This window comes from Macaca mulatta, chromosome 6 (genome assembly GCF_049350105.2).
Source record: "Macaca mulatta isolate MMU2019108-1 chromosome 6, T2T-MMU8v2.0, whole genome shotgun sequence".
NCBI classification, from domain to species: Eukaryota; Metazoa; Chordata; class Mammalia; order Primates; family Cercopithecidae; genus Macaca; species Macaca mulatta.
In genome coordinates, this window is record NC_133411.1 from 15,310,807 (window position 1) to 15,326,015 (window position 15,209).

Consider the following 15,209-nt stretch of genomic DNA (forward strand, 5'->3'; position numbering starts at 1 on the left):
TTATAATATTAAGAATATACCCTAACTAAATATGTTGGAGGGTATTCTTTTATATTAAAGTGTTTGTCTTTATTAAATTAGAAGTTTTTCACATGGAGGTAACCTAGACCTCGAAAGGAAAATGACATCAATAGGAAAATTAGATGAACTACACATGTAGAATTGTTCTGATTATGTAACCAAGGTTATTTTGATTGTTTGGTCCAGCTCAACGTAGTTTGTTTGTTTGTTTGTTTTGAGATGGAGTCCCACTCTGTCACCCAGGCTAGAGTGTAGTGGCACCATCTCAGCTCATTGCAACCTCTGTCTTCTGGGTTCAGGCAATTCTTATGCCTCAGCTTCATGAGTAGCTGGGATTACAGACATCCACCATGCAGGCCTGGCTAATTTTTGTGTTTTTAGTAGAGACAGAGTTTTGCCATGTTGGCCAGGCTGGTCTCAAACTCCTGGCCTCAAGTGATCCCTAACCTTGGCCTCTCAAAGTGCTGAGATTACAGGCATGGGTCACCACATCCAGCCTCAGCTCATCTTTTCAAGCCAGGTTGTGTTATAAGCTGATGACCAACCTATGGGCATGCTAAAGGCAGGTTGCGTTTACACTCTAATTCAATCAGCTACAGCAACAGGAAAGGGGCAGGGATCATAGGATTTTCTGTGGTTGAGGCAGAATCATTCAGAAAGGTCTATGGCTGTGAAGGGCTGGCTATATCTAATACTATGACTAAGAGTACATATATTCTCCCAGAAACAATTTGGCTATCCTATAAATCTGGAGTAAGTTCTTCAAGTTGTTATAAATGCCAACCTTTTCTACTATTTTAAGAAAACTAATATCTGAGCATTTCCTTCATATAAAAGCAAATGTAATAAAAGTGACACAGAGGCCGGGCACGGTGGCTCATGCCTGTAATCCCAGTACTTTGGGAGTCCCAGGCAGGTGGATCACCTGAGGTCAGGAGTTCGAGACCAGCTTGACCAACATGGCAAAACCCCATCTCTACTAAAAATACAAAATTAACAGAGTGTGGTGGCACATGCCTCTAATTCCAGCTACTCAGGAGGCTGAGACAGGAGAATCGCTTGAACCTGGGATGCAGAGGTTGTAGTGAGCCAAGACTGTACCATTGCACTCCAGCCTAGGCAACAAGAGTGAAACCTCTTCTCAAAAAAAAGACACAGAGATAAGTATTTTGTTGCCAGCACTGTGTGTTAATTTTAACTATGATTTCTTACTCTTAGAGTTTCATAATAGCAGTTGATCATACTAGAGAAACTAGTGGATCTTATTGCTGATTTATTTTATTTTATTTTCTAGGAATACTGAGATACTTGAAAATATTTCTGAATATTTATTGTTATCATGGAATACTTTGCTTACCATTCAGTATAGAGCCTAATAATCTAAGTACTAGATAAATATTTATTGAGTTATATGAATACTGTCCCTAGGGGAAAATTAAATACAGGACCTTCGATATATTAAGAAAGGAAAATTAAAAGTGAATAAATGCAAAAGATGTCCAGTTCCCTTGGGAACACATTAAAACTAAACTTAATAATATTTCCTCACATTGTTACAGCAATGGTAGCTTTTCAGAGTGCTTTCAAATGAATGTAACTCATTGTATCAAAACTGAGGAATAGAAAAATGCACTCACTGAACAACAACTATTCCTTACACACTGGGAAACATTATTAACAAGTCAACAAGTCTTACTGGCCATGTGAATTAGAAGAGTTTTTTTAAAAAAAATAAAAGATGACTTCAGGGTTTTACATCCTTTTGTCTGTAAAATAGATTTGCATGAACAAAAAAGGGGAAGTTGAGAGGAGATTGTGTAGAAAGAAAAAATTGCCTTGAATGTACATTCATTTCCAGTTCAAGTTTGTATTGATAGTACTAATATCTTCTTTATTCTCAGTTTCATCTAATTTCTATGTGGCAATATAAATAAATTTTTATCTGATATTTTATAACATTTGCCTGACTACTCAAATATGAAAAAATGACTACAAACCTTATTCTGTTTCAAATATGTTAGTATCATTGGTTCTTCGAAGGTGAATTATAACAACAGTCTGACTTGTAGTTTGGAACATTGTAGATTTTTTTTAAGTTAGATTCATTTGCATTAAAAGAAGATATTAAAGGCATTAAACAAAACACAGTATGAGAGTAGGAATAATTTTCTTTCATCTTGCAATCTAGAATGAAAGATCTTCAGTTAGATAAACATTTGCTGAGCACACACAAGATGCCATTAGCTGTCCCCAGAAAGTACAATGGGTGAGACCCAGGCTACATACAGAACAACCTTGTGATGATCACCCTCACACAAATGCATGTTGCAAAGTAAAAGGTCTGGCTGCCAGACCCTCCTGACATACCTTTTTGGTGGAGTTGATAATTGTGCTAAGTACAGAAACTAATTTTACAATCTCTTTGTTTTCAGAAACATTCTTATAATAGTTCTTGGTTTGCACGGGAATGGGTAAATTTACAGATGCTATCTCCAAGGTATCTAAAAAGAAAAAAAGAAGAGAAAACTTTACACTACTAGCAAAAGATGTACTTTTAGAAGATGAGGATATTTCTGTAATAGTAAAGCAAGGACTTCTGAAAATCTTCTCCTTTATAAAAGCAATGAAAATAATGGAAAGAATTGTCAATGTCAACTTTTCAGGACTCTGTAAATTAATCAAACCTTGCAATAATCCAGAAAGTGTTTATTCAAGAACAATGCTGAATCTTGGTAACAGCAGCAAGTTTTGTGGTGTTTTGACTTGCTCTAGTCCCACTGCCGCTCTCTGGCTACAGGGTAGCCGGGTAGCCTTGAAAAACAGCAGCCTTACAACCATTACTGGAGGGAAAAAAAAACCCACCACCGGTAGCCTAGCAGTCCCTGGAAGGGCCAGCCTGGGCTTGGAGCTCCTTAGGGAGCTCCACAGAATTTTCACTCTTTGAGCTGTCTGGGAGCTCCCTGGAAAAGCCTTGTTCAAATAGTTAATTTTTATTTGACCTGATTCAGAACTCTCTGAGAAAAAAAGTCCTACCCCCAAAGCATTTGTCAAAAGACTATCAGCAACAATTGCTTAACTTCACAGCTGCCTGAGGCAATGATATTAGTTGGGGGCAAATAAAAGATTGGCCAAAGAAGTTAAAAATCTGGGGAATGAGAAGAATGAAGTCAGTAACATGGCTGAATAAGAAGGTCCTGGCTCTCCTTCCACCCATGGACACACCCAATACACATCTATTCTCAGATCAGTCCCATCTGAGAGAAAGTCAGAGACCTAGGGAGAGCCTCCTACTTATGTTATAACCAAAAACACATCCCCATCAAATGGGCAGGAAAAGTAGAGACACACTTGGACACGGATCCTGCCCTGGGCACTGAACCAGAGAATTGGGAAAGGAATCTGCAACACACAGCTTCTCTCTGTGGAAATGAGACTTTGGACCTCACATGTATCACCATAACTCTTAAGGTTCCCCATGGCTCTTAATTCAGCAGCTCTGAGAGTGGAGTGGATTAGACACACAAGAGTCTCCCTAGACCACAAGAAAACAGTGAGGGCTTCACACAGGCATGAAGCACTTACAGAGGCTTCATTCCGTGGAAGTTGTGCAGAAATGGGGCTTTAAAACCATGGCCCCTTGTTTCTCCCTCACACCAAGTGCTCCAACACTTACAGCTTCCACCCAAGGGACTACATTCTAAAACTCCCATCTCTGGGAGCAGACGGGACTGGCATTTGTGTGTCTCTCTAAACCACAGGAAGAAGCGGCCATTTAATATGAGCACATAAGCACTTCAACAGGCTTTGTCCCCCAGGAGCAGTGCAGAGAAGGGGCTTAAAAAGCACAGGTTTCTGCTTCTGTCCAGAAGGGGTTAATGCTAGGCACTGAGTGCCCCAACTTCTGCAGCCACCTCCCAAAGGACTCAATCCTAAACCTCTTAGCTACTTGAAGAAAGGGCATTAGGCATACGTGAATTTCCCTAGATCACAAAACAGAAAGGAAGTGTAAATGGACATGGAAACACTACCAGGGGCTACACCCACTCAGAACAATGCAGAAAAGGATCAAGAATGTGCAGCTTCCATTTTCTTTCTGGGAAGGGGCTTCTGGCACATCCCCTAGTGGCTACTTGATGGCCTGGCTTCTAAAAACCATACATCAGAGAGCTAATGAGGCAAACAAACAGGACCCCTCCAGCAGCTGGAGCCAGAGCTCAGCACTTCATGAGTTTTCCCTCTGGCTCGCCTAGTGATAAGCCTAGGCCTAGACATTCTTTCTGGAAGGAGTTATGACATGCACCAAGTGCCATAACTTCTATAGCTCCTACCCAAAGGACTGTCTCTTTAATGATCTAGCTAGCTCTGGGAGTCAGTGGGTCTTTGTACTTTTGAGTAGCCATAGACCATGGAAAACAAAGAGGTGGATGTACAACGGGCCAATTTCCATCCCTTATCTCCCCAGAATCAGACGATGCAGCCTGAACATGACTGCAGGCATTTGCCACAGATCCTCTCTCTGGCTTAATGCAAAGAACTGAAGATAAATGCCTGTGCTCAGCTTCACGGTGAAGACAGGAAAAATTGGAGCATGCATTCAACACGCCAACATTTCCAGCTACATCTAGAGAATCTGGCTCCTACCTTACGAATCTTAGGGGTACTGACAGGACATATCATATCCAAACCTCCAGGGTAGGGGGGACAAAAAACAGAGAAAGCAGTCTGGACAAACACTAAGATTACAGAGGCATCTTGAAATCTCTGGCTAGTCAAAGTAGTGAGATCCTCCCACATGAGGTCAGTCTGACAAGACTGAAAGAGGTAGCTGTCTTTTATAATACACAGAAACCAAAGAAAATGAAAATGGGTTTTCATTTGACCCCAAAGAGGGTCAAAGAAAATGAACAAAAACAGAGAAATACAGTTCAAATAAAATAACAAAATAAATTTCCAGAAACTGTTCTGAGTGAAGTGGACATATGTGATTTATCTGACATGGAATTCAAAATACAGATGGTCCTTGACCTATGATGAGGTTACATCCCAATAAATCCATCATAAGTCAAAAATGCACTTAATACCCTCGTAAGCCTATTATAAAGTTAAAAAATTGTAAGTCAAACTATTCTAAGTACAGATGCTCCTTGACTTACTATAAGTTACATCCTGATAACCCCATTAAAGTCAAAAAGAATGTGAAGCCAAACCATTGTAAGTCAGGGACCATCTGTAATATTCATAAAGATCCTCACCAATATCAAGACAGAAATACAAAAACAAACTGAGAACTTCAACGAAGACAGAAAGTAAAAAAAGCACCAAACAGCAAATATAGAACTGAAGAATGCTATAACTGAACACAAAAATTTAATAGTTTCCACAGAAGACTAGATCAAGCAGAAGGAGAAAAAAAATCAGCGAATTCAAAGAGAGGTCACTGAAAAATCATCCAATCTGAGGAGCAAAAAATAAAAAGAATGAAGATATCTTAACAGACTTATGGGACACCATCAAGAGGAACAACTTATGAATTATTGGCTTGCCAGAAAGAGAAAAGAAAGAGAGAGGAAACATACTCAGTGAAATAATGGCAAAAACTTACAGGCCTGAGGGAAGAAATAGAAAGCCAGCTCCAGGAAGCCCAAAGGACATTAAATAAGATTAATTCAAAAACACTCACACCAAGACACATTATAATGAAATTGTCAATAGCTAAAGATAAAGAAAGAGTTCATGTTGAAAGTAGCAAGGGAAAAGTGTTTCATTGTATGTAAGAGAACATTCACATTCATAAAATTATCAGTAGATTTCTTAGCAGAAGCCTTGCAGGTTAGAAGGGAGTGAAGTGATATATTCAAAATACTGAAATAAAATAACTGCTAAGAATACTATATCCAGCAATAACATCTTTCAAAAACAAAGGGATGGTATAAACTTTCTCATACAAACAAAAGCTGAGAGAGTTTATCACCACAAGACCCACCTCACAGGAAATGCTAAATGGAGATTAAGCTGAAGGAAGAAGATATTTATTAGTGACATGAAAATATAATACTCACTGATAAAAGTAAGTATATTGGCAAATCCAAAACACTCCAATACTGTAATGGTGGTGGGTAAATCTTTAATATTTCCAGTAAAAAAAGTTAAGAGGCAAAACTACTAAAAACAACTAGAGCTACACAAATTTATTAAGGGATACAAATTATAGAAAGGTATAAAGTGTGACATCAAAAAACTTGAAATGTACAAGGTGGGGAGTAAAAGTATATAATTTGTATATGCAATCAAAATTAAGTTGTTACCAACTTAAAATAGCCTATAATGAGTATAACATGTTTTGTGTAAGCCTCAGGGTAAACACAAAACAAAAGGCTACAACAGATACACAAAAGAAAAAAAAGAAAAGATCCAAAATATATCACTATAGAAAGCTATCAAACCGCAAAAGGAAAAAAGAAACAAAGGATCTACAAAACAACCAGAAAACAATTAACAAAAAGGCAAGAGTAAACCTGTACCTGTCAACAATTACTTTGAATGTAAATGTATTAAATACGCCAATCAAAAAGCATAGAGTAGCCAAATGGATTAAAAGACCACAAAAAGACCCAACTATACGCTGCTTACAAGAGACTCATTCCACCTTAAAGTTCACTCATAGATTGAAAGTGAAGGGATGAAAAAATATAGTTCATATAAATGAAAACGCAAAATAGACTTCAGATCAAAAAGTGTAAAAAGAGACACAGATCATCATATAGTGATAAGGGAATAAATTCTTCAAAATGATATTATAATTGTAAATACATATACACCCAACATTGGAGCATCTAACTATATAAAGCAAATATTAAGAGATCTGAAGAGAGACACAGACTAGAACACAATAACAGTAGGGGATTTTAATACCCTACTTTCATGATTGAACAGATCATCTAAACAGAAAATCAATAAAGAAATACTAGACTTGAACGACACTTTAGACCAAATATACCTAACAGACAGAATATTCCATCTAACAGAAACAGAATATACATTCTTCTAGAGTGCATACAGAACACTCTCTGTGATGCATCATATGTTAGACCACAAAACGAGTCTTCCTTAACAAACTTAAGATCAAATTACAACAAGTATCTTTTCCAAACCAATTGTGTGAAACTAGAAATCAATCAGGAAAAAAATCAAACAGGAAAAATCATGCAAATGTTTTAAATATGTGAAAATAAAACAATATGCTTCTGAAAAAAACTTCTCAAATCAGATCAAAGAAGTAATTAAATGAGAAATTTTTAAACATCCTGAGACAAATGAGAATGGAAACACGACATATCAAAACTTATTGGATTCAGCAAAAGCAGTTCTAAGAGGAAACAGTATAGCAAAACGAACAGCTAAGTCAATAAAGGAGAGAGATCTCAAATACATAACGTAACATTACAACTCAAAGAACTAGAGAAAGAAGAACAAGCCCAAAGTTAGCAGAAGGGAGGAGATAAAGATAAGAGCATAAACAAATGAAATCGAGACTAGAAAAACAATAGAAAAGATCAATGAAGCGAAAAGTTGTTTTTCTGAAAAGCTACATAAAATTGACAAATCCTTAGCTAGGCTAAGTAAAAAAGAGGACTCAAGCAAATAAAATCACAAATGAAAGGAGATATTACTACTGATAACCCAAAAATACAAATTATCATTAGAATGCTAAGAACAATTTTGTGCCAACCTAGAGGAAATGAATAAATTCCTAGAAACATATAATTAATCTACCAAGATGGAATCAAGAAGACATTGAAAATCTGAACAGACCAATAGTAAGAAAAAAGATCAAATCAGTAATTTAAAGTCTACCATCAAAAGAAAGCCTACTACCAGATGGTTGCACAGCTAAACTCTACCAAACATTCAAAGAACTAATACCAATATTTCTCTAGCACTTCAAAAAATTAAAGAGAAGGGAATACTTCCAAACTCATTTTACAAGGCCAGCATTACGCTGATACCAAAGCTAGTCACACACACTACGATTTTTAAAATCTACAGGCCAATATCACTGGTGGACATAAATGCAAAAATCCTCAACAAAATCCTAGCAAACTATATTCAACAGTACATTTAAAAGATCATTCGTCATGATTAAGTGAAATTTATCCCCTGGATGCAAGATTTGTTCAATATATGCGAATCAATAAATGTGATTCACCATATTAACAGAAGTCAACTAAAAGTATGATATTAAAATACATGGACCTTGATACTTTGTCAACTTCAAATTGGCTCATAGATTAATATTCTGATCTAAAATAAATTGAGAATTACATGGAGGGGTTAAAACACATTTAAGCTCAATGAATGTTGATTTACAATGCCTCTTTTAAAAGACTAAAAGAACATTTACCTTGAAGTTCATTTTCTCCTATTTCAACATCAGAATCACTGTCTTCATTACTCTGCAAAGCAGCCATTTTTCTTTCTTGTATCTTTTTCTACAATGTAAAAGGATATTTTTCAGCTCTGTCCCATCTGTAAAAGAAGTGGTTTCCATATGAAACCATTCCTGCACCCCACACCCACCTTGGACAGCAGTTCGCTGCTCCACTGTCTGACCCCCTTAGGGACACTGATGATGCACTCCCCGGCTTTGTTCAGGGTCTGCTGTACATCTTCCAGGGCAGGGGCCATGACGATGTTGGGAATGGCCAGAGTGACGCTTGCCCGGAAAATGGGCAGACTGTTCTGCTTCATGTTAGAGGCACTGTTACTGTCTGAGTTAACCCAAAACAAGGAATAATTCACATTTTTCATTTAAAATAAGATTTGTTTCCTTTGTAACCATAAGAATTAAAACAATACATAATAGCTATAAAATCCAATAAATACTTGTTGAATGAATGAGTCAATTAAAACTCATGGAGGATCTGGTATTGCTGAATATAACAAAGCAGTTCAGGGGAACCCAAGGCACTTTTTGCTGTTTACAGCTTCTTGGAATACTCTCCACAAAGAAACCCACTGTGTGGGATCAGGCTAAATTATAAACACTTCTCTAAAATATTAGAGATGATTCTTCCAAATAACAGGATGCCAACAAATTAGTTAAATGTAACTAAGTAAGCCAGGAATGAAGAACAAGACTATCGGCATAAGCCAAAGTTAGAACAAATAACCACTTTGGAATTTCAGATAAAACATAGATCTTTCCTACCATGGTGTGTATAATCCAAATGTGGAATAGTTAAAAAAAAATGGAAAAGAAATAAAGCACAATTTGCCATTCATATTGAAGGAGCTTTAAAGGTGGAACACAGGTATAGGTATGTAGATATAGACATGTATGTATCATACATAACTTTACATCATACATAACTTTACGTAGTTGCAAATATCTGTAATACAAAAGCTGATAAATAATTGCGATTGAATATTTAGCCTATCAGCCAACATTTATTAAGTTCTAATAATAACCCTGTGTCAAAAGAAAGAACTATCCTCCATCTTGAATGAAGTAAAACATAATACTCCATGGCACCAAACAAACAAAAATCTTTCAGAGTTTCCACTTTTATTTACCCACTTTTAATTAAATATTAAAGATGTTTTCCTTCAAATGCCAATATTCAAGATACATAAAAAGATTTTATTATCCTATTATTTGAGTTTTCATTAATTACTATTATTTGTTTTCTTTTTACCATTTTTAACTTAAAATTTAATTTCAGGATGCCTCTAGATTTGACAGATTTTTGTGGCCCACCTGAGAAATACACCACCTGTTTCTGAACTGTGCTGAGGAAAAGACGATGCTATTGAAAATGAGGAAACCAGCTAGAAAGTACTAAATTAGCATAAAAATAGTAAAATGCATATATATCCTTTGAAGAGTGTGACATTAGTAAGATGTTTCCACTTTGTAAGACTGGCTGACAAACCTAATGATTTAACAATGAAAGAATCTTTTCCATATAACTTCTTTTAAAGTATGTACCTTTTTCTTTCACCAGTTAAAATAATTTTATGTATTTTCATCTTATTACAAAAAGACTAAACGTACTACCAATTTTCATGTTATTAACAAAAGCTTAAGCAAATTGTTTAACCTCCCTGTGCTGTGCTCTAGTTCTCTGATTTAACATGAGAGTAAAGATAGTATCTACTTAATAGAATTGTTGGGATGATCAAGTTCATAATGTTTAAAATTACAAGAAGGCACTAAATAAACGGCGGATATGGCCAGGTACAGTGACTCACGCCTGTAATCTTTGGGAGGCCGAGGCGGGTGGATTGCCTGAGCTCAGGAGTTCGCAACCAGCCTGGGCAACGCGGTGAAACCCCGTCTCTACTAACATACAAAAAATTAGCCAGCCATGGCGGCTACTCCCAGCTACTTGGGCAGCTAAGCCAGAGAATCACTTGAACCCAGGAGGCGAAGGTTGCAGTGAGCAGAGATCGTGACACTGCACTCCAGCTTGGGAGACAGGGCAAGAATCCGTCTCAAAAATAAAAATAAAAATAAAAAAATAAATGATGGATATTTTTAATTATTTAATTTTAACAGGAACGTACGCATGCATACGCACGCGCACACACACACACACACACACACACACACACACACACACACATACCAGCAACTATGCCTGATCATTCACTAAGCAAACCATATGAGATTATTACCCCGGAAGTTAATTGTGTGAGAGGAATGAATGCGTTTGCGAATGGCCTCTAGTGTATTCCTTGTAACTTTCAGAAGAGCATCCATGTTCCGATGGTTGAAATGAGAGAGCAACTCGCGGGCTTCTTCCTCTAACATCTCGGTTTCTTTCTTTTTCCTCATGACTGTCGTCAAAAACAGGGAATCGGCTCTGGCATTAATGAATGATGTCAAGGTGTCAAAATTTCCTTCTTCTCTTTTTGCTGTTACAAGATGAAAGAGATAGCGATAAGTTAGATGGATGGATGGATAGATGGATGGATAGATAGATAGATAGATAGATAGATAGATAGATAGATAGATAGATAGAATCATCTGTTGCAACTAAAGGATAAATTACATGCAAGTTTAATATCACTTAAACCTCACACTTCTTAGGAAGTGAGGACATCAAAAAGTAGGAGGAGGAAATCAGGAATCAGATGGATTGATGGAGGCATCTCCTTCTCAGTATGAGTAAACAGCCAACAAAAGAGGCAAGAACTGAAAAAGCTACACTGGCCCCCAAGGGCCTGGGTTCTGGTGCTACCTCCCACCAATAGCCCTAAAACTTTGGGGGGATAATTTCCCTTCTTCATATCTCAGTGTTCTCCTCTGTCCTGCAAAAGGTTTGCTCAGTCTAGATGCTCTCTGAGGGGAATTCCAATCAATCATCCATCCAACTCTATTGATAAGGTAAAATAAAACACCCACCCATACATAAATGCAAAGAAAACTAACAAGGGCCAATGAAAAGTGCATGTTTGCACAGTTTAACCAAAAGTAGTAAGAATTAACAACATAGAGTCACTAAAATATGTTCAGGGCCATAATTTCAGATTTATACACATCATTAGAAAATTGAAAGGATGTTTTATAGAAGTATGAAATTAATTGCTATCTAGAAAATTCAGTTTTAGTTTTTAGTAAATATCATAGAAAAACAAGACCCTTTCATTACCCCATCTCTTACCTGAATTTTCATTTTTGTAATTAATATTATTTTCGTTGGATATTTTTTCACTTTCTTCTTTAGATAAAACTTCCACATCCAGCAACATATTTACAAGCTCATTGACTGCCTCCTCCACTAATGAGCTTTTAAAATGTAGTATTTGTGCACCATTTACACAAAGATCCTAACCAAAAAAAAAAAAAAAAGATAGCACAGTGGTATATTGTTTATCTAGCTCTTGAGAGCACAGAAGCAGTGGAAGGAATGCTGTGGCTCAGCCTCCAGGTGAGATTTTAGCCCCAGTGATGCTTGGCCACATCCTTCACACTAGCACAGGCCAGGCGTCCTGTAAAGGAAATTGTTAAGGACAAGGGAATCAACTGGATCAGTGTAGATGGACCAGAATTACAGGCACTTCTCCATCAGTAGAGAAAATACCTTCAAAAGCCATCAGCAGCCTCTCTTCCCATCACATTTCCTTCATATCACATAAATCGGATCCAGCCACCCTTCTTTCTCTCCTTGTCTTTGCCAACAAACCATAGTCATCCCCTCATTAATTTCAAAGACATTACCCAGCCCTCTAACTATATTGTACATTTCTCAAGAATGGATTTAATAAATATAAACTAACATGATTTGGGGCATGGTGATCAATTCTGGAGGAGATTAGGTAGACAGATAGTTATAGACGGATGATACAGACAGAATCAGTGATTTACCACCTAGTCAGAAAGTAAGCCCATGAAACAACAGACTGTCAGTTAGTCACAGTGTCCAGCTCCATTCCAAGTTCCAGCATTACACATCTTTAAACTTATATGTCTTGAAACTAGGATTCAAATCCTTGCTCTGCATGATCCTGAAAATCCTTCTCAGTCTCAATTCCCTCATATGTATAATGGTGATAATAGTAGAACTCACTGTAGTTTTTGCAAGTATTCCATAAAACAAATGCAAGTAAAACACTAAGAGCAGTGCCTGGCATAAAGTAAGCACACAAGAAGTGCTCGTTGTTATTACTGGTTGGAAAATCACAAACATCCACAAAACCTAAATATTTGCAAAGGTCAGTCATCTCATTCTACGTAAACTAACTCCTCAGTTCTCTGAGAGAACACTAATATTTTTTAAAGTCTGAATCTTAAGTCCTCTGACTCTACCTTGGAGAGAAACACACATGTGGTCTCCATTCTCAGGGCCAGCTCTCACAGGGAATCCTCAAGTAACTTGCGGCTCTTTCAGTCCTCTCAGTAACACAAACACGTGTTTGAAATCATAAAATTCCTTTGTATTGAGGGTTCTAGAAGATGAGATTGATAACCTCTCAAAGACTAATATAGTTCCAACAACATTGTTTACATCTCTTAACTCTTTCTCTCTGTGAGAAGGCATAACCATAAAAATGTAAACAGCATAGAAATTAACAAAGCAGAATATAAACACAATGAGGAAAAAGAAGTAATAAATAGACTCATTAAAATATCCCCTAGGACAAATAAAATAAATGAAAGAAGCTGGCTCTACTTATCCTGCTTTATTTCAACAACTAACCTCCATGATGACACCCAAAAGCTGAAACCCACTAAAAGGGCCTGTCTTTGAATCCTGAATGGTATCCTCCTTGAATAATCAGCGTGGAGCTCCACCATTTCCTCATTCCCATGATGCTTCAGCTTTGGCAAACCAGGAATCCACTAGATGCCACGTCTTCTCCAGGTCTCTTCACCCTTACTCCCTGGTTCATGCCCTCTCCTAACATGATTTCACACTTCAATCATTATTTTGCTAATATCCTTCACTCCATCACTCTCTGAACCTTCCACTGCCCCACCCAGGAGAAGCCCAACCCAAATGAACCAGGTGACCTACCCTTTCCACCGGCATGCATAGGTCATGGTGATGCAGATGCTTGGCACTGGGAATTCATGGTCCCCGAACTCAAACTGGCCCCTAATGCTACTTGGGAATCATTCTACATGACTATAGCCACTTCCCTCTACCAAGCTTCATAAGAGCTGTGTCTTCAAATCCCTGTGTCCTCAAGTTGTTATACCATCCTTCCTTATCATACTCAAAGAATGACCCTGATTTCTACAGCACAAAGCAAATAGAGGTCATGACACAGGGACTCAAACAATTCCCACTACACTCATGCAGAAGACAAATCGGCCTCCATCAGGAGCCCCTTTTCCTCTTGTTTCAGTGAATGCAATCATTCTCCTTTTATTCAAAGCTAACTCTACAACTTGAGCTCTGAATCACAGCTTCTCTGGCTTCCTCAGAAACCAAGCCTACCCCTTTCTTCCTCTCTATTGATTTTCCACCTGAGCATAAGAACACCCAAGGTACTTCAACTCAACACCTTTCTCCAGCTGCAACATGCTTCCACTTCGGAGCCTTTGCACATGCTATTCTCTCTGCCTGGCATGTTCTTCCCCTAAAATGTTCACATGGCTTGTAGTCTCACTCCCTCCCTTCAAATCTAACCACAGAAGTCATCACTGACCATGGACATAAAATCACAACTTTCTGTCAGGTAACTCCTTTTCTCCATCATCCTTTTCATTTTTCTCCATCATCCTTTTCATTTTTCTCCATAACTGAATTATGAAAAATAAACAAATTCAAGAGAAGTGATTTACTAATACCTATATTGGTAATCAAAAATGCAAATTCAAATTGGGTTCCACGATTTTGCTACTTAAACTAAAAGTAGGAAACTATAATGAAACAGTGTTTGTTGGAAGTGAAATTGGTACTACTGCATTGCTGGTGGCATTGTAAGTTGGTAACATCCCTTTGAAAAGCAATTTTGCTACCAATATCAAGAGCCATCCAATAAGGCCATACTCTCTGACACAATAATTTTATTTTGGGGGAGGGAATAATATTAAAGGAGAAAATACATGATACATGCATATATTCACTGCAGCTCTTGACGAATTAGCAAAACTTTGGAAGCCATCTAAAGGTTCAGCAATAAGAAACTGGTAAGTAAATTACAGTATATCAACACAGTAGAATATTCTGAAGGCACCATTAAAAGGCTGCCTATGAAAGCCATGTAGCAACATGAAGAATATTTTGTGAGGAAATGCTAACTGGGAGAAAAAAGTACTATTCAAAACCTGATATATATGGAGTAGAGATCACATCTTTATTAAAAAGCTTAAAATGCATTAATATTATAATAATGATGGTATAATTGATTAAAATACTAGTTTCTTTCCATTTTTAAAATATTCTAAGACTTTCTTTTAAATTGAAAACAAGTGTATTTTTATAAAACAATCATCAGAAAAGGGGTAAGAGTAAAACCATGGAGGCAAGCGATTTCTCAGAGGAAGAAATCGTTTCTTAAATGATCCGGAAGAACAAGGGGAGGGTTAGGTGTACCCACAGTTAGTGAATGTGAGGAGGAGGGACTAGAAATTTCTAACATGTAGACAGTAAGTTTTGAGTATAAAATGACTTAATATAACCTGCCATTCATGCAGAAAGGGGTGAACACAGCAGGCCTGAAACTGTTCTCCTTAG

The 15,209-nt window shown here is 37.3% G+C and overlaps 1 protein-coding gene across 1 annotated transcript in view; it reads right to left on the bottom strand.

Moving 5' to 3' along the window:
- The window catches only part of DNAH5 (dynein axonemal heavy chain 5), a 247,805-nt gene that overhangs the window by 190,252 nt on the left and 42,344 nt on the right, over positions 1-15,209 (bottom strand). Inside the window, exons 18-22 of the mRNA XM_078004351.1 lie at positions 11,688-11,853; positions 10,699-10,938; positions 8,599-8,789; positions 8,423-8,510; positions 2,389-2,522 (exon numbers count right to left, since the gene is read on the bottom strand). Coding sequence (XP_077860477.1) covers positions 2,389-2,522; positions 8,423-8,510; positions 8,599-8,789; positions 10,699-10,938; positions 11,688-11,853 — 819 coding nt within the window. The remainder of the gene's footprint in view (positions 1-2,388; positions 2,523-8,422; positions 8,511-8,598; positions 8,790-10,698; positions 10,939-11,687; positions 11,854-15,209) is intronic.